The sequence below is a fragment of the Rana temporaria genome, chromosome 2, assembly GCF_905171775.1.
Source record: "Rana temporaria chromosome 2, aRanTem1.1, whole genome shotgun sequence".
NCBI lineage: Eukaryota > Metazoa > Chordata > Amphibia > Anura > Ranidae > Rana > Rana temporaria.
This window is the reverse complement of record NC_053490.1, coordinates 255,046,158-255,071,623: the sequence shown is the minus strand read 5'-3', so window position 1 is coordinate 255,071,623 and position 25,466 is coordinate 255,046,158. Positions and strand designations below refer to the sequence as shown.

Here is a 25,466-nt window from a genome sequence, read left to right as displayed (position 1 = left end):
AGAGCGGAGAAGTCGGAAGTAGACCCCTGGAGCTGACTAATAAATTACTTTAAAAACCTGTGCAGTGTGTTTTTTTTCCTCCAGGTGAATGGGTAGGGGTACTCATTCACCTAGGGTGGGGGGCCGGGATCTGGGGGCCCTCTTATTAAAGGGGGCTCCTGGATTCCGATAAGCTCCCCGCCCGCAGACCCCAACAACCAACGGCCAGGCTTGTCGGGAAGAGACCATGTCCTCATCAACATGGGGCTAGGGTGCTTTGGGGTGGGGGCGCACCCCTGCCCCAAAGCACCTACCCCCCCATGTTGAGGGCATGCGGCCTGGTACAGTTAAGGAGGGGGTGGGGGGGCGCTTGCTCGTCCCCACGCCCTTTGCTGACCGGCTGGACTGCGTGCTCGGATAAGGGTCTGGTATGGATTTTGGGGGGACCTCACGCGTTTTTTTCGGTGTTGATGAGGACATGGTCTCTTCCCGACAAGCCTGGCCGTTGGTTGTTGGGGTCTGCGGGCGGGGAGCTTATCGGAATCCAGGAGCCCCCTTTAATAAGAGGGCCCCCAGATCCCGGCCCCCCACCCAAGGGCCTGGTATGCTCTTGGAGGGGGAACCCATGCCGGTTTTTTATTTGAAATTTGGCGTGGAGTTCCCCCTCAAGATTCATACCATACACAGTGCTTGGTATTGGCAGGGATCCAAGTCGTATCCCCGTTTAATATCGTGCCGCAGCTAAACACAACCGCAGCTAATCGCACTGCACAAATGCAGCTGACCGATGTGCCTAGAGTCTTGAATTTCAGCAGAAAATAAACATGCTTTTAACAGCCGTCCGTGTGAAAGGGGCCTTAAAAAACACCTTGTGCACAAATGTGAGATAGCTGTATACTGGTATTCAACAAACTGTATCAAGGAAGTGAATCATTTAAAATGGTTTGAAGAAGTTGCTCGTCTCCACATTACTCACCTATCATTTGTAAACATATAACCTATGACATTTCTCAGCGCAAGTAGAGAACAGCTGATCAACAAGCAAGCACATGCTGAAAAACAGGAAGTAAAGATTAGCGTAAATATTTAATGTTTGAACTGCTTGGCCCACTAATACATCAAATACCAGTAACCAAATCAGAAGTGGTAAACCAAGCCCAAGAAAATTGCATAATTGAAAAACAAAGGGCAATAAATGAAAGACTACTGTAGCACTACCCCCGGAGGAGCTGCTGGTTTGTTTTGGGTGGCATATTTACCTTGTGGCTCTCCGAATTCCTAGGGGTGTATGGTGCATATAGCAGAAGTAAAGAAATGTCTCGACAGGTGTCTTTTGCTGTGCTCTTTATTACCCAGCCGGGTAAAAATGACAAAACTTGTGGTGAAGAAGGTAGAGTTGAAAGAAGGAGAATAGCAAATTCAGGCATAGCAATAGAAAAACAGTCCTGCTCCCACGTGTAGCACTTCTTGCGCCACTCCTGCTTGAGTGGGAATAGCGTACCTGGACAGGCCTCTCTCACTGACCTGGCAGCCATAGTATCGCTCGGACCTTTGAGGAAAAGTCTATGCAAAAGACGCTCCTGGAATGAACTGCCAGAGACCCTCCTGGAATGGATTCAGTGAGAAACCTCTGCCACAGGCCTTCCTGATTGTAATTACGGAGATAACCCTCCTTGGTAGAATTACGCCTGGATCTCCTTCAACTTCTTTCAGGTACGTACTGACAAGTGACCAGCCTCCCAGTGTCCGGATACCTCGATCCCCGGTGGATTGTCGAGACCCTATTGGATTGCCAGCCTCTCTTTGGCTCTCCTCAGATGGACTCCCCACCGAACAGCTATACCGCTTGGGATCTTCAGGATTGGGAACCCAGTCGACCACTGGGCTCCCTGCCCCGGCTCAAATGTTCCAGACCAGCATGGTCCCGGAACCAGGAACTCTGTGTGGCATGCACGCCCCGGCTCGGCTCGCCAGGGCAACGTGGTGCAGACACCCTAAAGGTGGATGCCGCACTTGAAGAAGAAGACCAGAATTAATGGCGTCTGCCCCATAAATACCCTCCCCCAGCATGCACAGTGAGGCTCAACCCTCCTGATTGCCTGCTGGGGAAGAGCACCCAAACATTGACTCCACTGCTGCCACCTACTGCCCTGGGGTGGGAAGAACACCCCAGCACAACAGAATGAGCCCACAGCACAGGCAAGCTGAGACAGAGACCCAGTTTGAACATTTTAACCAGATCAGAGTTTAAAGGGGTTGTAAAGGTAATGTTTTTTTTCCCTAAATAGCTTCCTTTACCGTAGTGCAGTCCTCCTTCACTTACCTCATCCTTCGATTTTGCTTTTAAATGTCCTTATTTCTTCTGAGAAATCCTCACTTCCTGTTCTTCTGTCTGTAACTATACACCGTAATGCAAGGCTTTCTCCCTGGTGTGGAAAAAGCCTCTTGAGGGGGAGGGGGCAAGCAGGAGTGTCAGGACGCCCACTAACACACAGCTCTTCTCTCTATCTGCAAAGTAGAGAGTGTCCTGACACTTCTGCTCGCCCCCTCAAGAGGCTTTCTCCACACCAGGGAGAAAACCTTGCATTACAGTGTGTAGTTACAGACAGAAGAACAGGAAGTGAGGATTTCTCAGAAGAAATAAGGACATTTAAAAGCAAAATCAAAGGAGGAGGTAAGTGAAGGAGGACTGTACTAAAGTAAATTAAGCTATTTAGGGAAAACTATTTTTACCTTTACAACCCCTTTAACTACACCCTGATCTCACTCTAAATTTAAATAGCACCGGTATTTTGAAGTAACCAGGCGCTACACCACTGTTTATCAAATGTGTTCTAGGCCTGACTGATATTGTGCTAAAACCTTTGATAGTTTGTTTTATTTTGCCGTCTAGGTCCTATAAAAATGGTTACCAGAAAAACTAGAGGAGGGAATTTCTCTATTGGGATCACAGACAGCATAAAACCATGACAGAGGTTCTAACCCTTCCACACTTTATCCAATACTGAATTTATCCCCTTGTTTAACTGCTGACATAAGATTCATTCAGAGCAGTGTTCATAAGACAACAATTATAGAAAGACAGAGGGGATATTAAATGAGGTTCATCAGTTTGTAAAAAATACTTGTAAATTTGTTAACTCACCAAATGCATAATACATACATTACATACAAATACATAACATGAAAGTACAAATTAAAAAATCAAAATGCAAAGTGAAAAATAAGGTGCAATACAAAATTAAAGTGACATGTGCAGATAAATACTGTATATAGCCACGCAGTATAGTAGGGGTTGCTGAAAGTTGTGGTTCACCTGTCACCCTGCCCAGTCCAACATCCATCTTACAGTCACTCAGTATAAGTAACACTGACCAGTCCATAGCTTTGTTTTGTTATATAGAGGATTACACTTGGATGTGTATTAGGAATCTTTTTGGGATGCCCAGCATTGTAGAAAGATCAATTGTGAATTTTAGAACAATCAGTTGGGACAACTATGTACACTCCCTGTACACAAAAAAACACCTGCGCTCTGGTTTTTCGCCAAACCGGGTACAGCAGTATAGTCTAACGGCAAAGTCTGAAGTCTTGCAGCCCTCCACAGAACAAAGGGTGTTCATATGGCTAAAACAAAAAGAAAAGAAAGGAGGGCGCAGCGACCTTGTGCATTACCACTTTTTTTTAAATTAAAAACAGATGTCTGAAGTTCTACTGGCAGGTGCCGTGAGGTCCAGACCAGCTGCCTGAAAAGCGCTTACTTTAATTTCCTTGTGAGTAGGACCATTGCTTTTTATTCTGTTTTTAATTTTAAAAAAATTAAGTGGTAATGCACAAGGTCGGTGCGCCCTCCTTTCTTTTCTTTTCACTCCCTGTACATACACCCCAGACTTCTCTCCAGCACAAACACTTGCTGCACACCATTCCTCCTCCAGCACTTCCCTTCCTGCAGACTGCTACTCCTCCAGACTAGCTAGCGTGGGTAGGCCTCATGCTGCTTCAGCCAGGCCTCAACAAACTGCCTTTTGCAGGAAGGGACCTCGGGCCCCTGTGGTGTAGAATAGTTCAGGTTCTAGCTGTCCTCTGCTCAGCTACCACTCCCAGACAGTTATCTTCAGGCCTTGCCAGCCAGCCTGGCTGCAAAGACCCCTTAAACAGTCCTCTCTCCACTGGTTCTGCACTCATCTCTCAAACTGCAGATTCTCCCAGATCTTCTGACTGTACTTACTCTCAAGCCCACCTGGCTCCTACTGACCAGTATTTTTCCCTGGAGAATCTTAGATTGTTCTCTCATGCTGGCCTCTCTATTGCTCTCTCATGTGCCTCAGTTTCCAGGATCTCTTCACTCCTCCCTGATGTACTCGAGCCCCAGCCCAGGGTCACCCCCCCCCCAGACTGGGAAGCTCCCTGTGGGCCCCGACAGCCTCCACACTCTCTCACTCCAGCTCTTCCACCCAACAACTCCTCCCCAACTGGGCTGACCCCAGGTATTTAAGGAGGTCTGCCCCCTGCCAATTCAAATTGGGGATTGGTCAGGGCTTCTTAAGATATCACAGAAAGCTCCACCTCTCTTCCCCTCCTCTTCTTCCAGCACTTTCTAGAAGGAAGAGGGAGGTGACAGAGAAGTGATGCTGCCTGTGAGTCATCAGCTGCTACCCTGAGCCACTCCCAGCCCAGAATAAAAACAAACAGGCCTAGTGCTAGGCCTGCCTAAATGTACCTACACTGCCAGAGAAAAACCTCACTCTAGCACCTTACCAACTAGAGGGTGCTACATGTACATAAATGTAGCAGTACCCCGTAGGGGCTGCTGAGTAATTCTGGCCCTCCTTAGAACCCCCCAGAAAGCTCAACCTTTCTTCCCCTCCTTTCTTCAAGAAGCACAAGGGAGGTAACCAAAAAATGAAACTAGCTGTGAGTCACCAGTCTTCTCTAAGCCACTCCCAGTCCCACAGATCAAAACAAACAGGCCTAGCTTTTAGCTAGACCTGCCTAAATGTTCTACAAAAATAATCTCACTTTAGCACCTACACTAGGTAGAGGGTGCTACATACTAAATCAATCAAGCAAAAATTATATTTTATAGGCCAAAGTTTATTTCATACAACCTTTTGACTGCCACTTCAATCTCCAACCACCACAAAGTGACCCGTACAATACAATAACATAACTGATCCCTGAATGAGGTTTATTATTTTGCTTTATTAAACATTTATAGTGAATGTCTAGCTAAAACATTTGTATTAGTTTTGGATAGAATGGGGAAAAATTAGAATCCAACAGGTTTTTACTGCTATTCAAGGTTCCAATAGATTCCCCCCACTGTTACAGTGATAAGTTTCATTACACAGGAAGTGCCATAGGAAAATAGACAAAAAGAAAAAGTTGGCAGAGGTTCTAGCCTTCCCCTAAAAAATGGATTTATATTTCTGTCTGTGCCCTTTTCAGATTTCCCCTTGCTTCGGGCAAAACACCAGGACAGGAAATGAGAGCACTTGTGGAAATGGAAATGAGAGCCAGGAAAATGAGAGCAAGTCTTTAAAAATGGGTCTTGGACATTATTCTCTTTTCTATCCAAAAGATCTGCCTAAATGTATTTAATTTACTAAATCCACATTGCCAGGGGGTACAAACTGTTGCAGGTGTGAAGCAAGATGTGCAGCGAACTCCCTTATCTTCCTGCCATGGTGGAGTGCCAGGTTTTCAGAATGGCTGAAGTTCCCACACTTGCAGATAGTGTCAGAGCTTGCACTAAACACCACCACAATACATTCCTTTTGGCCCATTACTGCAATAGACATCATAACTGGCCAACTCGCTGTCAAAGCTGCATGAAATGTGGCCCTTGACAGGAAGATATGCGTGAGCTGCAGGCTTGTGTAGGCAACTCCAGCAGCTAGCTTTCCTTCCCCCACAGTGACAGAACCTCCTTATTCATAGCTCCCAACTGTCCCTGATTTCGAGGGACTGCCCCTGATTTGGAACAATGTCCCTCTGTCCCCCTTTCCTCCATATTTGTCCCTCATTTTGGTCTGATCTGTATACAGGTAGTTGTATATGTAGCGCCCTGCTCCTGTTGGGTAGGCACTATTTATATATTTAAGTTATCTGAGCTGTAGTTTGGCTTGAAAGGAAAGGGGAGGAGCAAAAGAATTTGCTCCGCCCATCTATGGGGATGGGGCAGACTACAGGTTAAATGACAGTTATGTTTTAAATTAAAAAAAAAATGTTATTGGCTAAAAAGCTAGGCACATGCTAATAGGGCACAAGCTAGCCCTTATATAAAGAATTAAAGCTGCGTAGGTGAAGCAGACAGCGGTGGATCAGCAGAAGAAGAAGGAACATGTCACTAACAGTGAAGACTCTGCTGTGTCAGTTGATGGAGAGAGCCGGCGCTCCTGACGGGGATGAATGGATGAAGCAGTGCTTGTCATGGCAGCCTCCTGATCTTCAGGTTGTTTCTCCCCGTGCTCCGCCATCTATCCTTACTCCTCTGTTTAATTTTCCAGCCATCTCTCCTACTGATTCTCTCCAGATGCCACACATCCGGGACTGTATAATTCCTTCCAGTTCATCTTCAGCAATTCCTCCTCCTTCTGACCTTTCTATCTCTGACGTCTCTGCTATAGATAAACGAATGGAGCGTCCCTCTGATCCTCCCACATGCTCAGTTGATAATGCTCTCCATAGGAATCTCTTTCAGCAAGCTAATAGCTCATTGGCTCTGCCTACTGACAATCAATATGACAAAACGAATCGTCCATCTCTACGATCCTCCTCTCATCCTTCAGCAACTTTTTCTATCCCAGCTGTTTCATCCAGAGGGAGATTTTAAAAGCCATGACGCAATCATTGTCCTCCTCCACTCAGATGTCCTGCTAAGCACCCCCTCCCTCCTCCTCTACAAAAAAAGACAAGATTATCTCTCGCTTGTCAAGTTTCTAATGACTTTGCAAACTCTGTCATTCCTGCAAATTTAACTCTTTCACCTTCAGAATGTTTACAGGCTTCTTTCCCTAGTCAACCTACATCAGCCTCTGCTACTGCTGCGTCACAATCTGCTCACATTATTGATGACACCATTAATGTTGCTGCGGTACAGCAGAATGTTAACCCTTTCTCTCCTGTGAATGTACAACAAAGGCCTCCTGGTGAGTTACAAAACTATCATATATTATGTGATTTTGCTCGCAATTTTGGTTCTTTTGTTGAACATTTGAATAAGAATACATCTTCTGTGTCTACTAATGAGTCCAGTGTAGCACAAGTTTGGTTAAATGATAGTGCTAATATTGAACCTGTTATACATTTCTTCTGTTATTGCACCCAATTTATTATCTGTTTCTCCTATTGTTCCTGTTTCTAATGCTGTTCCTGAAAGTACATTTAAAGAAGTACTGCCTTGTGAATTATCGCCACTTGGATTTCATCTGCCTATGGCGATGAAAGAAAAAATACAAAATGGTGACTACATAGATATTATGCATTTGATCCCTTCTTTAAAGGATAACCGCTTTGTTAAAAAAGATTCAGATAAATTTGTAGAAGACAAGACAAAATATTTTAACCCTCGCAATTTTTCTAATTGGCTTCATGCTTTCTGCACATATGCCAGTGTTTTAGGTGAGAAACATCTGGAGTTGTGCAGCAGTCTTTTTTAGCATGTGGACATCATTTTAGAGGCGTATAAGAACTTTAACCACTTGCCTACTGTGCAAATACACCCCCTTCCTGCCTAGACAAAATTTTAGGCTTCTGGCACTGCGTCTCTTTAACTGACAATTGCGCGGTCGTGCGACGTGGCTCCCAAACAAAATTTACATCCTTTTTTTCCCACAAATAGAGCTTTCTTTTGGTGGTATTTGATCGCCTGTGCGTTTTTTATTTTTTGGGCTATAAACAAAAAAAGAGCGTAAATTTAAAAAAAAAAACACAAAATGTTTTACTTTTTGCTATAATAAATATCTAAAAATAAATATTAAAAAAAAAATGTTTTTATCTCAGTTTAGGCCGATACGTATTCTTCTACATATTTTTGGTAAAAGAAATTTGCAATAACCGTATAGTGACTGGTTTGCGCAAAAGTTATATTGCCTACAAAATAGGGGACATACTGTAATTATGATTTTTTTATTATTATTTTTTTACTAGGAATGGCGGCGATCTGCGATTTTTTTTTCGGGACTGCGACATTATAGTGGACACATCGGACACTTTTGACACATTTTTGGGACCATTCACATTTATACAGTGAACAGTGCTATAAATATGCATTGATTACTGTATAAATGTGACTGGCAGGGAAGGGGTTAACCACTAGGGGGCAGGGAAGGGGTTAAATGTGTAGCCTAGTCAGTGTTATAACTGTAGGGGGAGGGGGTGACTTGGGGAGGTGACCGATCTGTGTCCCTATGTACAAGGGACACAGCATCGGTCTCCTCTCCCTGACAGGACGTGGATCTCTGTGTTTACACACAGAGATCCACGGTCCTGCTCAGTTACTGGGCAATCGCGGGTGCCCGGCGGCCATTGCGGCCGCCGGGCACGCGCATTGTGTTCCCAGTAACGCGACGGGTGCGTGCCCCCTAGCGGCTTTAAATGACAGGACGTCATATGACGTCCTGTCAGAACAATAGGGGATTCCGCCGGCCGTCATTTGACGGCGGGTGGGTGTTAAGTGGTTAATGGGCTCGCATGGTTCTTCTATGATGAAGCGTTTCAACAGAAAATTTCTGTACATAAAACTTTGAAATGGGGGGAAACAGACGTTGGTTTGTGGTTAAACTTGTTGTTACCGCAGAAGCAATATGTGAAACCTACACATTCTAATTCTTCAGGTTTCCGTCGTGGTGTGTGCTTTGGTTTTAATGAAGGCCATTGCAAATGGCCACATTCCTGTAAATTCAAGCACGAGTGTGCTTTTTGTGTGGGTAATCATCCAGCATCCAGATGTTTCAAAAAAGCTACTTCTACGACACCTCCCTCTCGTGATCTTTTTCTTAAAAGCGGACACGCCGGTGAAACTTATAAACATGGTTCCATGGCTTCAGCTATGGCCAAATCAACAGATGGCAGTCCTGCTCTTTAAAGGTTTTGGTAAAGGATTTCCTTTACCTAGTTTTCAAGGTTTAGGTTGTTTGATCAACAAAAATTTACCTTCAATTGTCATATTCCTATAGTTGCAGAAAAAAATTCAAAAGAAGTACAAGATGGTAGAGTTGCTGGCCCTTTTCTTTCTCCCCCGTTTGCCAATTTTAGAATTTCCCCTTTGGAAATTATTCCTAAAAAAGAACCAAATTCATTCCGGATGATACACCATCTTTCCTATCCATTTGGATCTTCACTAAATGATGACATAGATGCAACACTTTGCAGTGTCTCTTATTCGTCTTTTGATGATGCATTAAAAAAAGATAAGGAAATTGGGTCATAGAGCATTATTAGCGAAAGAAGATATTAAATCTGCTTTCAGGCCTTTACCCATTCATCCCACGGCTTTTAACTCGTTAGGGTTTTATTTTAATAATTCATATTATTTTGACAAATGCCTTCCCATGAGCTGCTCATTATCTTGCCGTTATTTTGAAATGTTTTCATCTTTTTTGAAATGGGTTGTCTCTTATCAAACCGGTTCAGCCAATTTATTACACTATTTGGACGATTTTCTTTTCATGGGTCCTGCCGATTCTAATGAATGTATTTATCTTTTTACCGAATTTCAATGTATTTGCCATCTTTTTGGTGTCCCTCTTGCTCATGAAAAATCTATTCTTCCTACTAATTGTTTGGAATTTTTGGGTGTAACTATCGATACGGACTTGATGCAATTTCGCTTACCTCCACAGAAAATTGCAAAACTTCTCTTTTTAGTAGATTTTGTCATGTCTAAAAAGAAAGTGGTTTTGTGAACGTTACAGTCCTTATTAGGTTTGTTGGCCTTCGCTTCGAGAGTCATTCCTATGGGTAGGGTTTTTATCTAAGCGATTATATCGGTCCATTTCTGGCATTAAGTCCCCTTAACATTTTGTTAGGACTATGGCTTCTTTGCGTGCGGATTTGTTGGTTTGGAAAAAATTTCTATCTTCATTTAATGGTTGTTCTTTTTGGCAAGAACCTTTTTGTACTTCAGAGGCCCTTAATCTATTTACGGATGATGCTGGTTCTGTCGGTTATGGCGTTTATTGGCAGGGACATTGGTCTGCTGGTAAATGGCCCAGTTCTTGGATTGACAATGGTTTAACGGTTAACATTACCCATTTGGAAATATTTCCAGTTTTGATTTATCTAGGAACTTTGTGGTTCTTGTTTCTCAAATCAAAGAATTTTGTTACATTCTGATAATAAGGCTGTTGTATATGCTATTAATTGTCTGTCGTCCAAATCATTACCAGTGTTAGCTGTTCTTCGTCAGTTAGTTTTAAAATGCCTAGAATTAAACATTTTGTTAAAAGCTAAATGTGTCCCCGGAATTGATAATTCTATAGCTGATTCTTTGTCCCGTCTACAGTTGGACCGTTTTCGAATGTTGGTTCCTGAAGCGGAAACATGCGGAGTGCGATGCCCTTCTCAGCTGTGGGATCTGTTTTTTTTGAGAGTTGGTTTGGCCATCAGTAATTCGTTAGCCCTTTCCACGTGGGTGGAGTATAATGCCGCGTGGAATTCATGGTGTGCTTACCTGCATGCACATGGTCAGGCTGGCAATCTAAATTGATATTGTCCTTTTTGGAACACCTAATGGATAGAGGTTATTCTTATTCACATATAGTGAAACAATTGTCTGGAATTTCCTTTTTCGCTAAATTGCTTAGTTTCCCTTCATGTATGAGTTTCTTCTCTGTGAAACAGGTATTGAAGGGTTATCGTAGATCTTCTGTAACCCATGATTTTCGTTTGCCTATTTCAATTGATATTTTGGAAAAACGTTGTGCTTCCACTAAGACAGTCTGTTTTTCTGTTTATGAAGCTTTATTATTTCGATTGGCATTTTGTTTATGTTTCTTCGGTGCCTTTCGAATTTCTGAACTTCTACCTAACAATGTTCACGGATTTATTTTTCTGATTTAGTTTTAAGTAGTAATTTTATACAACTTAAGTTTAAAAAGAGTAAAACGGATCAGTTGGGTCATGGACGATGGGTCACTTTACATCGTCTTGACCCTTCTTCTATTTGTCCAGTCTTATTAATTCATCAATATTTACAAATCCGCCCAATCGGGTCTGGTAGTCTGTTGATTCATTGTTCTGGCTTACCTCTCACTCGTTATCAATTTTGCTCAGTTTTAAAAAAATGTTTGAATCATTTGGGTTTGGGTCACCTACCTATTAGTTCTTATTCTTTTCGAATTGGGACTGCTATTACTGCTTCCACCTTGGGTTTGTCTAATGATATTGTTAAGAATATTGGTAGATGGAGATCGAGTTGCTACCGTTCTTACATAAGTCCAAATTTTTCTGTTTAATTCCAGGAACCTGTATAACGTCTGGATTGTCGGACACTCATACATATATTGGGCCTTTCGCAGAGCATTGGTTAGAAAATATGGTATTAATTTAGGTTTTAAAGTTGAGAATTTTCATTTATGGTGGTCTGCTTTGCGTGGTATGAGACTTAATGATATGCGTCAGACTTTATAGTCATTGTATGCTTCTTGGCCTCCTCCTCAAATTGTCATATTTCATATTTCTGGTAATGATATAGGTTCACGTCATACTTTAGACATAATTTTGCAACTAAAATATGATTTTCTTCAATTACATTCTGTTTTACCTAATTCAATTCTTGTGCTTTGCGAAATTGTGCCACGTTTGAAGTGGTTGCTTACTCCTGAACTCCAGTATTGTGAAAAAATACGCAAAAAAATCAATAGAGCAATGTCTAAATTTATGCATTTCATCCAAGACTTATCTTACCAACATATTTATCTGGAGGGTGGTTTAGTTGGTTTTTATAGGTCTGACGCTGTTCATTTGTCGGATATCGCTTTAGATGTATTTAATGTTGGCATACAGAACTGTGTTGAATTGGCCGCGGGGCGGGTGGGGTGTCAGGCTAATTTTTGATAAGCCTGGCGTATGGGACAGTTAAAGAGTTATTGAACTGGTTATAGTATTAACTCGAGCTGTCATGGCTGAGTTAAAGTGAGTTAAAGTGATTGGTTACTGTTTATTGTAAGTTGGTAAATAAATATAATACCAATAATAAAGGGCCCTGGCCATTCAAATTCATTGTTAAAGTTTTAAATATTTTTTTTTAAATATTAATATATTGGTTTATTATTGATTATTATTGTAAATGTAATTGTTCTGCATACGGTCCCATTGATTATGTCAAATTATTGGTTTCTGTTCCAGTTCAGCTGCGTTGCACATTTTCCACTTGACTGTGGGTGTCGCTGTTATCACGGGTCAAGGTTGGAAACGCAGCGGGCTGGGTGTATTGAGTATTCTTTGCTCAGAAGCAGCCCAGTGGGCGTGGTCTCTGCCACTTTGCATTCTGGGAGAGGGTACTTAAGGGATAGACACTGTTCTGGCGGAGTCTTCCGATCCTGACCTGATGGCCCTCCTGGCCTCAGGGATGTGTTAGCAGTTCTTCAGCCTTGGGTCCTACTGGTTCTAGGCTCCGCTACTGAGAGTAGGCCCAGGAGTTTCTGGGGCCTACTGGTCCAGGGGTGGTCCTGTTCTGTCTTGCCTGTGGGAAGAAGCCGAACAATTGGGGATTCAATTGGAGGACGCATCATGGCCAATCTACCACACTGTGCTGCCGACTGGCTGAAAGATCCTGGTACTGTGTAGCTGTGTCTTTGGAACTTTTGCAAAGCGTGTGTGTGGTTACATGGTCCAGTGTCAGATGACACCAGAAGTCCTAAAATACATAGCTGCGCTCTTAGGCCCCGTACTCACAACCAAACATGTCTGCTGAAACTGGTCCGCGGACCAGTTTCAGCAGACATGTTTGGCCGTGTGTAGGCCCGAGCGGACCATTTTCGGGCGGATCGGACAGGTTTCCAGCAGACAACTGTTTCCTGGACTTGCTTTAAAACAGTCCGCTGGAAACCTGTCCGCCCGGACATGTACGGTCGTCTGTACAGACCTACCGTACATGTCCGGCCGCCCGCCATCCCTCGCATGCGTCGAATGACTTCGACGCATGCGTGGAAGCATTTAAAAGGCAGGCCCGCCCACGTCGCCGTGTCATTGTCGCGGCGACACCGCGTCATCGACGCGGCGACACCGCGGACACGCCCCGCGTATTGTTTACGCGCGGACTTCTGTTCGATGGTGTGTACAGCCATTGAACAGAAGTCCCCGGGCAGACATGTCCGATGAAAACGGTCCGCGGACCGGTTTCATCAGACATGTCTGCTCGTGAGTACAAGGCCTAAGGTTTCTGTGGTATAATACTAAGTCTCAGAAAGACTTCAACCAATATAAACCTGCCCTCCAAAAATACTATTCCTGCCTCCTCACTGCCAAGCAGACCTATTTTATCATTCCCTCTCATCAGGACCAGTGCAAGGATTTTTGTCTACTTAGGTGAAGGTGCATTTTGGTACTGCCCCCCCCCCCCCCAATCACGCTCCTGTCACCCTCCTCCCCAGCAGGGAGAAAAAACAAACACAGGGAGAAAGAAAATTATATCATCTGACAGCGGGGACATGCAGTTCTGGGCACCAGGCAGGTGTATTATTTTTTACATTTAGCCCTGGTTTCTGACTGCACTGCATTTTTTACATGACACACACCAACACATGTATGGTTTGAACATGGCACACATAGAACACTTGTTTTCTCTGCGCTTTTGTGCTGTGCCTGTGTGGATCAATGCAGATCAACACAACGCAACACATTTGGTGTGAATGAGCCGTTAAAATGAAAAGGTAAAAATACACCTAAACTAAAAGCAAAACTTTTTTTTTTTTTAGTTTTGGATAGAGTGGGGATGGATTAAAACCTCTGTCACGTTTTTATTGCTGTCTGTATCCCCGTTAGGTAGCTACACCCTCTATATTTGTCCTGTTTACCATTATCATTGAAAGTAAAGAAAATCTCAAATTGGTAGTTGTCCCAGAAAAGTAAGAGAGGGGAAATCTTCCAATGGGGACATTAGATCTGGTGATAACTCTCACTTGCTCTGTCCAAAAATTGACAAAAAGGTTTCTCTTTAAGTTCTACTTAAGACCTAGGGGCTTGTTCAGACAAACTGCAGTGCAGGAACATGCATGGATACATGTGTTTTCCTGCACCGCACAGAAATGCACTACCATCTGTAGACACGTGCAAGTGTCATTAATTCCTCAGCAGCACTTTTTTGCCAGGTTGTAGGGCCTGCACCCTCACTTTCAGATCAAAGTTTATTTTGAATCGATGAGGCAGTCTGGGCTTTCTCGTATGCCGTTTTCAGACTCTTTCTCAAACAGTACACATATGCTCTGTGGGACATCTTCGAAGTATTATCTAGGGAAGTGTCAAAAGCTAAGTCAAAGGGTAGTCGAGCCTCCCTCCCAAACATCAGCATGTATGCCCATGACAGAATTTTCAGTGCTATTCTCGGCATATACTGTATATCTGCAATGTGCTTGCTCCAATGTTGTGTCCCAAGCATATTTAAGGGAGTACAATTAAGTTGTTCTGCCTGGGATCCCCTTGTGGGTGGTAGGGGGTTGTTCTTGATTTCTGAATGCCTAAAGGGTCCAACAGACACTTAATTAGTCTACTCTTAGGCCGCGTACACACGGTCGGACAAAACCGATGAGAATGGACCGAGGTTCAGTTTTCATTCACTTTTATTTTCTGGCTCCGTCCAGTTTCTTGTCATTAGTATCTATTTATTGGAGGTTTATGAACTACTACTAATGGTAACACTATCCATTGTCACACGTGGTGTTATATATGAACATTGTTTATTTAATTTATTTATTTATGAATTCATCACTAGGAATTCGAATAATTTCTAGCGCTACACTTTTTCCACAATATTTTTTTAGCAAATTGATCTTTCTTGCTGTGTTAGCTGCTCCACTCACACATTATTAGATAGCGCGGTATCTTTTCTTTGTATTTTGTACTCTTAAAGGCCCGGATTCAGAAAGGAGATACGACGGCGTATCTCCGGATACGCCGTCGTATCACTGAGTGTGCGGGGTCGTAACTATGCGACTGATTCATAGAATCAGTTACGCATAGATTTCCCTAAGATCCGACCGGCGTAAGTGTCTTACACCGTCGTATCTTAGGCTGCATATTTACGCTGGCCGCTAGGTGGCGCTTCCGTATATCTACGCGATGAATATGCTAATTAGTTAGATACGCCGATTCAGAAACGTACGTCCACCCGACGCATTTTTTTACGTCGTTTACGTTAGGCTTTTTTCGGCGTAAAGTTACCCCTGCTATATGAGGCGTAGCCAATGTTAAGTATGGACGTCGTTCCCGCGTCGAGTTTTGAAAAATTTACGTTGTTTGCATAAGTCGTTCGCGAATAGGGCTGTACGAAAATTACGTTCACGTCTAAAGCAATGACGACTTGCGGCGTAATTTCGAGCATGCACACTGGGATTTTTTCGGCATGCGCCGTTCGTAAAATACGTCAAATACGTGGGGTCACAGTGAATTTAGATAAAACACGCCCACATCATCCACATTTGAATTAGGCGGGCTTATGCCGACACAAATACGTTACGCCGCCGTAACTAAGGGCGCAAGTTCTTTCTGAATACGGAACTTGCGCCCTAATTTACGGCGGCGTACCGTATCTGATACCGTACTTAAAAGGTACACCAATGTATCTGAATCCGGCCCAAAGTCTCTCCTTAGCCAGAGTGAATAAGTTGAGGCAGGCCGAAGTGGACAAAGAACTTCTCTACAGGGACTTTGGCCACAGTAGATGCTTGCTGGTTTTTGGTTGGGAACTCCTGGGTATACCTGATGAAGTTGTCAGTTACCATTAGGACATTTCACTGTTCAGTTGAGTTGGGTTTGAACACAGAAAGTCAATGCACAGCAATTCATTTGGTCCGTGAATCTGAATATGGCCTATTGGAGCGGCTCTACTGGATAAAGTCTTCCTCTGTATACACAGTGTAGGGCAGGCGGGCGACACTTCGTCCATAATTCCTATTAACTAGTGTGGGTCACATAGAAGGCCTACCCCAGAGTGGGCTCTTTAGGCTATGCCAGGCAATGAATGGAATCACTCATTTCAGCACAAGGTTACACCTGTATACTCACCAATGTCCGGGACCAGGCAAGCGCTATGGTCATGTGTAAGTCAAACATTAAGGCAGTCCCCCAACTCAGAGATGAGCCACTGTAGTGCTGTATGTGGAATTCCTCCAGAAGGTGTTGTCTCTTGTCCTACACACTTAAACAGGTTATGTGTTGCATTAGGAGGGACATACAGAGTCTATGCCAACTTCACTAGTTAGTGCACCTCTGATACCTCACCCCCAGTAACAGAATGGGTCCCGCTGAGCACATAGACTGGACCCTCATGCATGCTCCAATCAACCGTTCCTTCTCCATACCAAGTGACCAGGTATTATGCTAGTCTGCTCCTGAACACCAATGGAGACAGACAAGTAGGCATGGAGCTAAATGCCAATCCCCCTTGCTACTGGAGAACCTGTCATATATTCAGGTACCACACCAAAACTGGTTGATGTTCTTATGTGCAGTTCCTATAGCAAATGTATTGCAAGTTAACCTTTTGTTGTAGTGATGTTTCACAGACCCATAATGTGCTAGTCCAGACCCAAGTTCCTTAACCACTTCAATACAGGGCATTTAAACACCCTCCCTGCCCAAGGCATTTTTCAGCTTTCAGCGCTGTCACACTTTGAATGACAAATTGTGTGGTCATGCTACACTGTAACCATGTGACATTTTTATAATTTTCTTCACACAAATAGAGATGTATTTTAGTGGCATTTAATCACTCCTAGGTTTTTTATTTCCCCCTCCCCCCCCCCCCAAAAAAAGACCCACAATTTTGAAGAAGGAAAAAGGTTTGTCAGTAAATTTTGCAAATAAGGAATTTTTCTCCTTCACTTAAGGGACGCTGATGAGGCAGCACTGATAGGCTGCATGGATGGGCACTGATGAGGAAGCACTTATGGGCACTGATTAGGTGGCACGAATATGCCGCACTTATGGGCACTGATATGTGGAACTGATATGCAGCACTAATGGGTGGCACTGGTGGGCACTGGGCACAGATAGGCGGCACTGGTGGGCACAGATAGGCAGCATGGATAGCCGTCATTTGATGACTGGTGGTTATCCTCCTTAGTACCGCACGCCGTCAAATGACGGCGGGCGGTATCCCCTGTTGTTCTGACAGGACGTCATATGACGTCCTGTCATTAGAAGCTGGTAGGCGGCGGCGCGCGCACTCATCGCGTTACTGGGAACACTGTGCGCGTGCCCGGCGGCCGCGATGGGCGCCGGGCACCCGCGATTGCCCGGTAACTGAGCGAGGACGTGGAGCACTGTGTGTAAACACAGAGCTCCACGTCCTGTCAGGGAGAGAGGAGACCGATCTGTGTCTCTTGTACATAGGGACACAGATCGGTCACCTCCCCCAGTCACCCCCCTTCCCCCACAGTTAGAACACTGATCAGGCTACACATTTAACCCCTTCCCCGCCCCCTAGTGGTTAACCCCTTCCCTGCCAGTCACATTTATACAGTAATCAATGCATATTTATAGCACTGTTCACTGTATAAATGTGAATGGTCCCAAAAATGTGTCAAAAAATGTCCGATGTGTCCGCTATAATGTCGCAATCCCGAAAAAAAAATCGCAGATCGCCGCCATTCCTAGTACAAAATAAATTTAAAAAAAAATCATAATTATGCCCCCCTATTTTGTAGGCAATATAACAAACCAGTCATTATACTGTTAATGCAATTTTTTTTTTTTTTTTTTTAAACAAAAATATGTAGAAGAATACGTATCGGTCTAAACGGAGATACATTTTTTTTTTTTTTTTTTTATTATAGCAAAAAGTAAAAAATATTGTTTTTTCTTTCAAAATTGACGCATTTTTTTGTTTATAGCGCAAAAACTAAAAACTGCACAGGCGATCAAATACCACCAAAAGAAAGCTCTATTTGTGGGGAAAAAAGGACGTCAATTTTGTTTGGAAGCCACGTCGCACGACCGCGCAAATGTCAGTTAAAGTGACGCAGTGCCGGAAGCTAAAATTTAGTCTGGGCAGGAAGGGGGTGTATGTGCACAGTAGGCAAGTGGTTAAAGAAATACAAATAAATATAAATCTTGCGAGCTACTCTAGAGCAACCTGAGAATGCAATTAGCGTCAGATATAAAGTAACAACCTAGCGTCAGATGTGGTATGACAATTCCTGTGAAACAAAGTGCAAATTCACAGCTGCCAAGCATTGATCATAATCCAAAATCTGTGAAAACATATATACAAAAAAACAAAAAATGCAGCGCTGTGTGATACTGAACCATACAAATGCATCAATGGTGCCATAAACACTGAAAATCAAAATGGCAAAAAAATGTAACTATGAACATAATTGTTTATATTTGTTTTGTGTAACAAGCAAGTTCACAGTGAAAGACATTTTGTATTATTCCTTAACCATGACCACGCCATAGCCAAATGACGGCTACAGCACGCCTCGATAACTATGGGAGGGCGTACCATGACATCCTCCCAGAATTGCGTTCCCGCTTGCCCCCTGGGGTGCACACACGGTAGTATCCGTGATTGGATACTCATGGATCACAGTAAATGGCCACTCAAATGATGGAGCGATCACTTGTAAACAAACCGGCAGCAGCAGCGCTGTGGGCTGAATGTGTAGTGCCCACAGAAATGCTCTGTGACAAATTCAGCACTCATCCATCCATCCATGCTCAGCCATTCCTCCATACTCAGCAATACTCATCCGTGCTCAGTCATCCATCCATCCATCCTCAGCAACACTCATCCATGCTCAGCCATTCCTCCATACTCAGCAATACTCATCCATGCTCAGCCATCCATCCATTTTCAGCAATACTCATCCATCCTCAGCAACACTCATCCATGCTCAGCCATCCCTCCATACTCAGTAATACTCATCCATGCTCAGCCATCCATCCATACTCTGCAATACTCACCCATCGATGCTCAGCCATCCCATCCACCCCCATCCATACCCAGTCATACGTACCATCCATGGCTCATCCATCCCCATTCATGCTCATCCATGCCACATCAGTACCTCACAAAAGTGTAATAGGTAGTCAAATTAGATTTGAAATGTATGCCCCTAGAACGCCTGATGGTGCTTCCTGCTTGTTGGGCCTCTATGGTGCCAGGCTGTTTAAAAGTCTCACACATGTGGTATCGTCATACTCGGGAGGAGTAGAAGAATATATTTTGGGGTGTCGTTTTTGTCAGAATGTACATGCTATGTGTTAGAAATATTGTATTAATGGACAATTTTGTGTAAAAAAAGAAAAAAAAGTGTTTTAATTTTCTTTCCATTTGTAGAAAAAAATGACATGTTCAAAAGACTCATTGTGCCTTAATGATTATACGTTGGGGTGTTTTATTTTTCCAAAAGTGTAGGGTAGTTCTTCTCAGTGGGTGCAAGACTTCTGCTCACATAAGCAACAGGCCAGAGGTGTCTATCATGATCTTGGTTAATCAACCTGTCTAGCCCATCCTAAATGGCATCAATCTTGCAGGTCATATGTTTTGGTTGGATCAGCACAGGCTAAAACAGGGACATTTGTTAAACCTCTTCAGATAATGGAAGGCTTGCTTGCACAGATCAGTCCACTAGCTTGGATTGACTCCCAAGACTTCTTGAGTCCTCCAGTTTGTTTGACTGGTTTTGGTGAGTCTGGGTCATCATTCTCACTCTCATTCTTCAAGAAATAATTGAGCGGCCAAGCTATTTTAGTGAATCCTTCAACGAATCTTTGGTAGTATCATCAGAACACCAGGAATAACCTAAGCTTTGTCACAATGGTAGGTCTTGATCAGGAGTTGTCAGCTTCTGGTTTCTGAGGTCATCCCCCAGCTGAGACAACATGTTAAAAATAAGTGACAGAAGGCTGGTAGAACTGACACTTTTCTAGGGACAACTTCAGCCTCTCATCATGAAGTTTCTTCAGGACTTTCACCAGGTGCTCCTCATGCTCTTCCTGGGTTCTACCAAAGGCTTTCTGTTTTTGAACCGGGTACCAATAAATTGTAGATTCTCACTTGGGGTGTCAGGCTTTGAGACAAGAGGAGTTTGTTCCTACTATGAGGATTTTTTTTTTAACTCCATGTAGGCAAGGGCACACAATGGCTAATGTCTCTGATTGCCTAGCAAAGGAGAAGGCAAAAGTCAACTTGATTGATAGTTTTCCATCATATGGGAAATTCTGAGTTCCAATGCCCCATACTTCTAGTTCAACATCAGTAGGTGTAGGCATTTAACCACTTCAATACAGGGCACTTTACCTCCTTTCTCCCAAACCAATTTTCAGCTTTCAGCGCTGTTGCTTTTCAAATGACAATTGTGCAGTCATGCTACACTGTATCCAAACACATTTTTTATAATTTTGTTCCCACAAATAGAGCTTTCTTTTGATGGTATTTGATCACCTCTGGGGTTTTTATTTTTTGCCAAATAAATTTAAAAAAAAACGGAAATTTTGAAAAAATATATTGTACAATGTACCCAAGACCCATTCACATGGGGGGGGCAGGATCTGTGAGTCCCCTTCTTAAAGGGGCTTCCAGAATCCGATAAGCACCCCGCCCACAGACCCCAACAACCAATGGCCAGGGTTGTCGGGAAGAGGCTCTTGTCCCCATCAACTGCACTATATACTCTGAACTGTACACTACTACACTGATTGACTGCACACTACACTACACTACACTACCTGCCTAATCTCCATTCATTCACTATATACAGCCGTCGTGTAATATATAGTGTAATACAGCCCTCAAAATTTCCACTCGCCTACTAGCATTTGGCGAGTGGATTTAAGCTGGGGGTGAGTGATGACAGGGCTGCATGACCAATCTCCCTCCAATCTGTGCCTACACTTAGAGTCCCGATGAGATTGGCGGCCGAAGAGGAAGGGTGCATGCTCGGGAAAAGTATTCTGGTGAGCCGAGCACAGGCAGAGCAGTACACAGGTGCTCTACTTATAATTCTCATTAAGCCATGGGACCTAACAGTATGACCTCTCTGAGCCTTCCCCCCTCCCCCGGGCCCCGACCAATGTAGCTGGAGAGCAGAAAGTAATGAGTGAGGTGGAGGATTGCAAAAATTACCACTCCGGTGCAGCGCTCAATGAAAGTTGCCCTGACATGAGAGCGGCAGCCTTCTAGTTTGTGCAGTTTTCTTCTCCTTGTGCTCTATGTAAGTTTAGCCTGAGCACTGTGAACAGACTGGTCTCAATGTGTGCTGTGCGCTGTGATTGTGCGCTGTGCTATGGTGTCAATGGCTGTGCAGTTGTGTCGATCTCAGTGCTTGATTTTACTCCCTCCCACTGTGCTGCAGCTCCTCTACTCTCTGCCAGCCTGAATAAAAGGGGGAAGTGGGGACATGCAAGCGTGGAGCAGCACACACAGGCTCCTGATGATGAGATGAATGGGAGAGAGAGGATGGATGGGAGTTGCAGAGGAGACAGCAAGAGAATGGGGAAGAGACCTAGTTCTAGTGCCCTGTCCCTCTGGTCTGCCCCCAGTGCCCTGTCCCTCTGGTCTGCCCCCAGTGCCCTGTCCCTCTGATCTGCCCCCAGTGCCCTGTCCCATTTTGTTAAAGTTGTTGTTGGTAATATTTAATTTTGTAACTTGATTCTGCATAAAACATTGTCATTCCATGAGATAATCTACGAGGGCGTGTTTACGGGTGCAATTAGGCGCAGGGCAGTGTATGAATTAGGTGGTGCAACTGGTGGCGAGTAACTCTTGAGGCCTGGCTAGTAGCTCAGGACTTGAAATTTTGAGCCCTGGTGTAATATATAGTGTGGGGTGAGGACTTAGCCTCTGAGCCATGATTGGCCAATCATAGCTCTCACAGCACATTGCACTGTGATTGACCAAAGCATGCTTTGGCCAATCAGCAGCCGTCAATGCACTGCGATCTTTCCTGCGATCTCCCCATATGTTCATTTGTTCTGCGAACAAACACACACCCAATGTTCAAGTCAAACTTACGGTCGACTCGAACATCAGGACCATCCCTAGTCGCAAGTATAAAATACCTTTTACCTGGCTGTGGGTTACTACCAGAGAATACACACACACCCATATAGTGATAAATGCACATCATCTATTGATACAAGTTTAGTATAAATGGCAGTAGAACATAAATGAGTACACAGAATGTATATTTGAACAGTCTGCTAGACAGAGTAATAACTATACCAAACTGACTAAGTTTAGGTTCTATGCCACTAACTGACATCAATAGGGGGTCAGCAAATCAGCAATAAACAATGTAAATAGATAAAAGCAGTATGAGTGATACTACTACTACTCTGGTTTAAAGTACACGCTGAGGGATTGGTTGGGGTATGGTGCAATGTCTCCTAAGGGGTACTTCTTTAACTAAGCAAAGAAAAAAAGGTCTCTGGGTAGCAACTGTTAGGGGCAGTATTAAGTCCTGCCTCTTTAAATGGCTAAATGTTGGGGCCCGGTAACCATTGGTGCATTTTAAGGCAGTCAACAAGGCTTGCATGCAATACTATAGCTATAAGGTAGCTGGTTGGGTAGTGCCTAATGGCTCAGTCTCTAGTGGTGTAAGCAAGTAATGGCTGCAAGGCCCTCTCACCAGACTATGTTCCAATCACAGTCTCTCTCTCTTTCTGTGAAGGCACCCGGCAACATGGTCTTCTTGCCATCTTCCCCACACTGAACGTTCCCTGTAGAATTTGCACTTGCTCTCTCCTTTCCTGTAAACCAGGCTCTCTGGAAATTGTAGTTCAAAGCTTATCTGTGCCCCATTTGCTTGTATTGTGCTGCATCTCTTTAAGAACTACAAGTTCCAGTGTCTTTTGGGGCTCTTTATCCTCCCCCTGCTGCTGATTGAATGAAAGCCTGTGGCTGCCAGAAATAGGGGTGGGGGGACTGAGGAGTGAGCATGTATTGGGGGGTTGGGATGCTGAGGTATCCGCACAGGGCAGTTCAGCCCACTCTGCTATTATTACAGTGAGGCCACTCCAGCGGCTACACTCGACGAGGGGAGTGGGTGAAAGGAAAAGAGAGCAGCATAGAAGCACACTTCACAGGGCTCCTCCAGCCAGTACAAAAAAAATGTATTGCAACTATGGACACATGAAAAAACAAGAACAAACTAAGTTTGAGAGTATATATGTAGAAACCTGAGAAAATGTTCACTGAAACGAGATACCTGTGCAGTAAAGAACAACTTTAGTAGACTTTTTGGCTTGTTCAATGTCTTCAGCTCCTAAAGCCGCTCCAATTCTGACATTGGCAGCTGTGCTAAAGCCAACGGGAAGCTGTTGAAAAATATAATATCATTTAGAAATCTGGCCAAAACATTGCTAGTAAAGTTTTTTTACTTTACCATGGTAAATTCCATATAGCCATATTCAAAGAGATAAAAATAAATATTATACAGAAAAAATACAATAAAATAATTAGTCCATACCAATTATTCTCAGGTTTCCTTGATACACCATTGATTTACACTATATACCATATTACTCTCCACAGAGGCCCATATTGACTGATTTCACCTATTTCATCCAACCACTATCACAGAACTACATCCATCTACTTGGGTACTAAGCAAAAAGTATTCTTCTTATCATAGAATTCTGTTCACATGCTTTGCTCCTGAAGATTGACCACCACCATGAAACGCATTCAGCTACAGATGCCGTGTACTTTGCCATGTCCATTCTAACCATTGTATGCCTACTACCATAGATAATTAGTTCCATGGGGGTTTTATCTACTCCTCATGGGATGAAACATTAATTTTTAGGCTAGGGATCAATTAGGCCCTATAATTGGGCATTATTGTGTATGTATATATATGTGATCCATTGGACTTTTTATTACTGCCTGTATTAAACTGTTTATTATTCTTGCTGGGGATTAAGAGAGGCCCCGGTTTATATTGGCAAATTGTAATACTTTTGTTTAATTATCGTTACTGTTTGAGTACGTATCATTACCATGTATGAATCGAATTGGGTCTTGATGTATTATTACCATAATGTACCCTGACTATGAACTATTAAATATCTTGTACTTAATTCTATATATCTATTTAGTTTGTACCCACGTGTTAAATTTAAAGTCCTGAGTTCCTTTTCCTTTCCATCCCTTCCCTTCCCCTTCCCTCTCCTTATCCCCAATTTGTAATCACAGTGACAGGGATGGAGGTACTTGACCTTACCAGGCCATTTCCTCATTTAAAGTCCCAATCCAACCCCCTCTACTTTTTTGTATCATCCACATCAGTGTCTAACCTCACAAATGCAATTCTGGAAGAATGGTCAAATATTCCAATAGACACACTACTACATCTTGTGGACAGCTTTCCCAGAAGAGTTGAAGCCGTTATAGCTGCAAAGGGTGGGCCAACTCAATATTGAACCCTATGGACTAAGACGCCGTTAAAGTTCTTTTAAAAAGTTGAGATGCTGTTAAAGTTCATGTGCATGTAAAGGCAGGTGTCCCAATACTTTTGGTAATATAGTGTATTACTTTTTGGTTTTGGGTTTAATACCACTTTAGGTAGGCTAATAAGAGTGATGCCGTGATTTTCGGCATTAAAAAAAACACTGTTTTTCAGCATGTCGAAAAAACAAAGTTTTTTCCAACTCCATGATTAAAACGACGTTGCCCACACACAGACGTTTTTAAAAAATGCTCTAGCAAAGCGCGGTGACGTACAACACGTATGACGGCACTATAACGGGGCAGTTCCATGTGGATGACACTACCCTTGGGGCTGCTTTTGCTGATTTTGTGTTACCGCGTGTAAGTAAAAGTTTGGTGAGAGACGATTTGCGCTTTTTGGCCTTTGTGCTTTAAAGATCGTTTTCTGTCATTCAGTTTGTGCTTGTGGGTTCGTATCTGTCTTTCAGTGCTTGTAGTCAGTTCGTATATGTTTTTGCAGTGCGTTCTTGTCCGCTCGTTACTGTTTTTCAGGTCGTTCTTCAGAGGCCTTGCTGTTCTTCAGTGCGTTCTTTTAATTCGATCTGATTAGACGACCGTTATCTAGCCATGTTGCGGGTACATTCTCGGCGCCAAGATCGTGCTGTGCTTGGTGCAGGGATTTCTGCTTTATCCCAGGCTCCGGTCCATGAACAGGGTGAGGAGGAGTTTGTGGGCCAAGAATTGGTTTCTCCGCAGGAACCAGTTCTCTCATATGCCTCTGCTGCGGGAGATCCAGGAAAATAACCCTGATGATTTCAGGAATTTCCTGAGGATGTCTGACCCCGTATTCCAGCAGCTTTTGGCTTCGGTGTCTCCGTATATCACC

At 43.5% G+C, this 25,466-nt stretch overlaps 1 protein-coding gene across 1 annotated transcript in view; it reads right to left on the bottom strand.

The window, feature by feature from the left end:
* Window positions 1-25,466, bottom strand: part of LOC120926664 (multidrug and toxin extrusion protein 2-like) — a 209,983-nt gene that overhangs the window by 45,174 nt on the left and 139,343 nt on the right. Inside the window, exons 11-12 of the mRNA XM_040336788.1 lie at window positions 23,358-23,466; window positions 956-1,031 (exon numbers count right to left, since the gene is read on the bottom strand). Coding sequence (XP_040192722.1) covers window positions 956-1,031; window positions 23,358-23,466 — 185 coding nt within the window. The remainder of the gene's footprint in view (window positions 1-955; window positions 1,032-23,357; window positions 23,467-25,466) is intronic.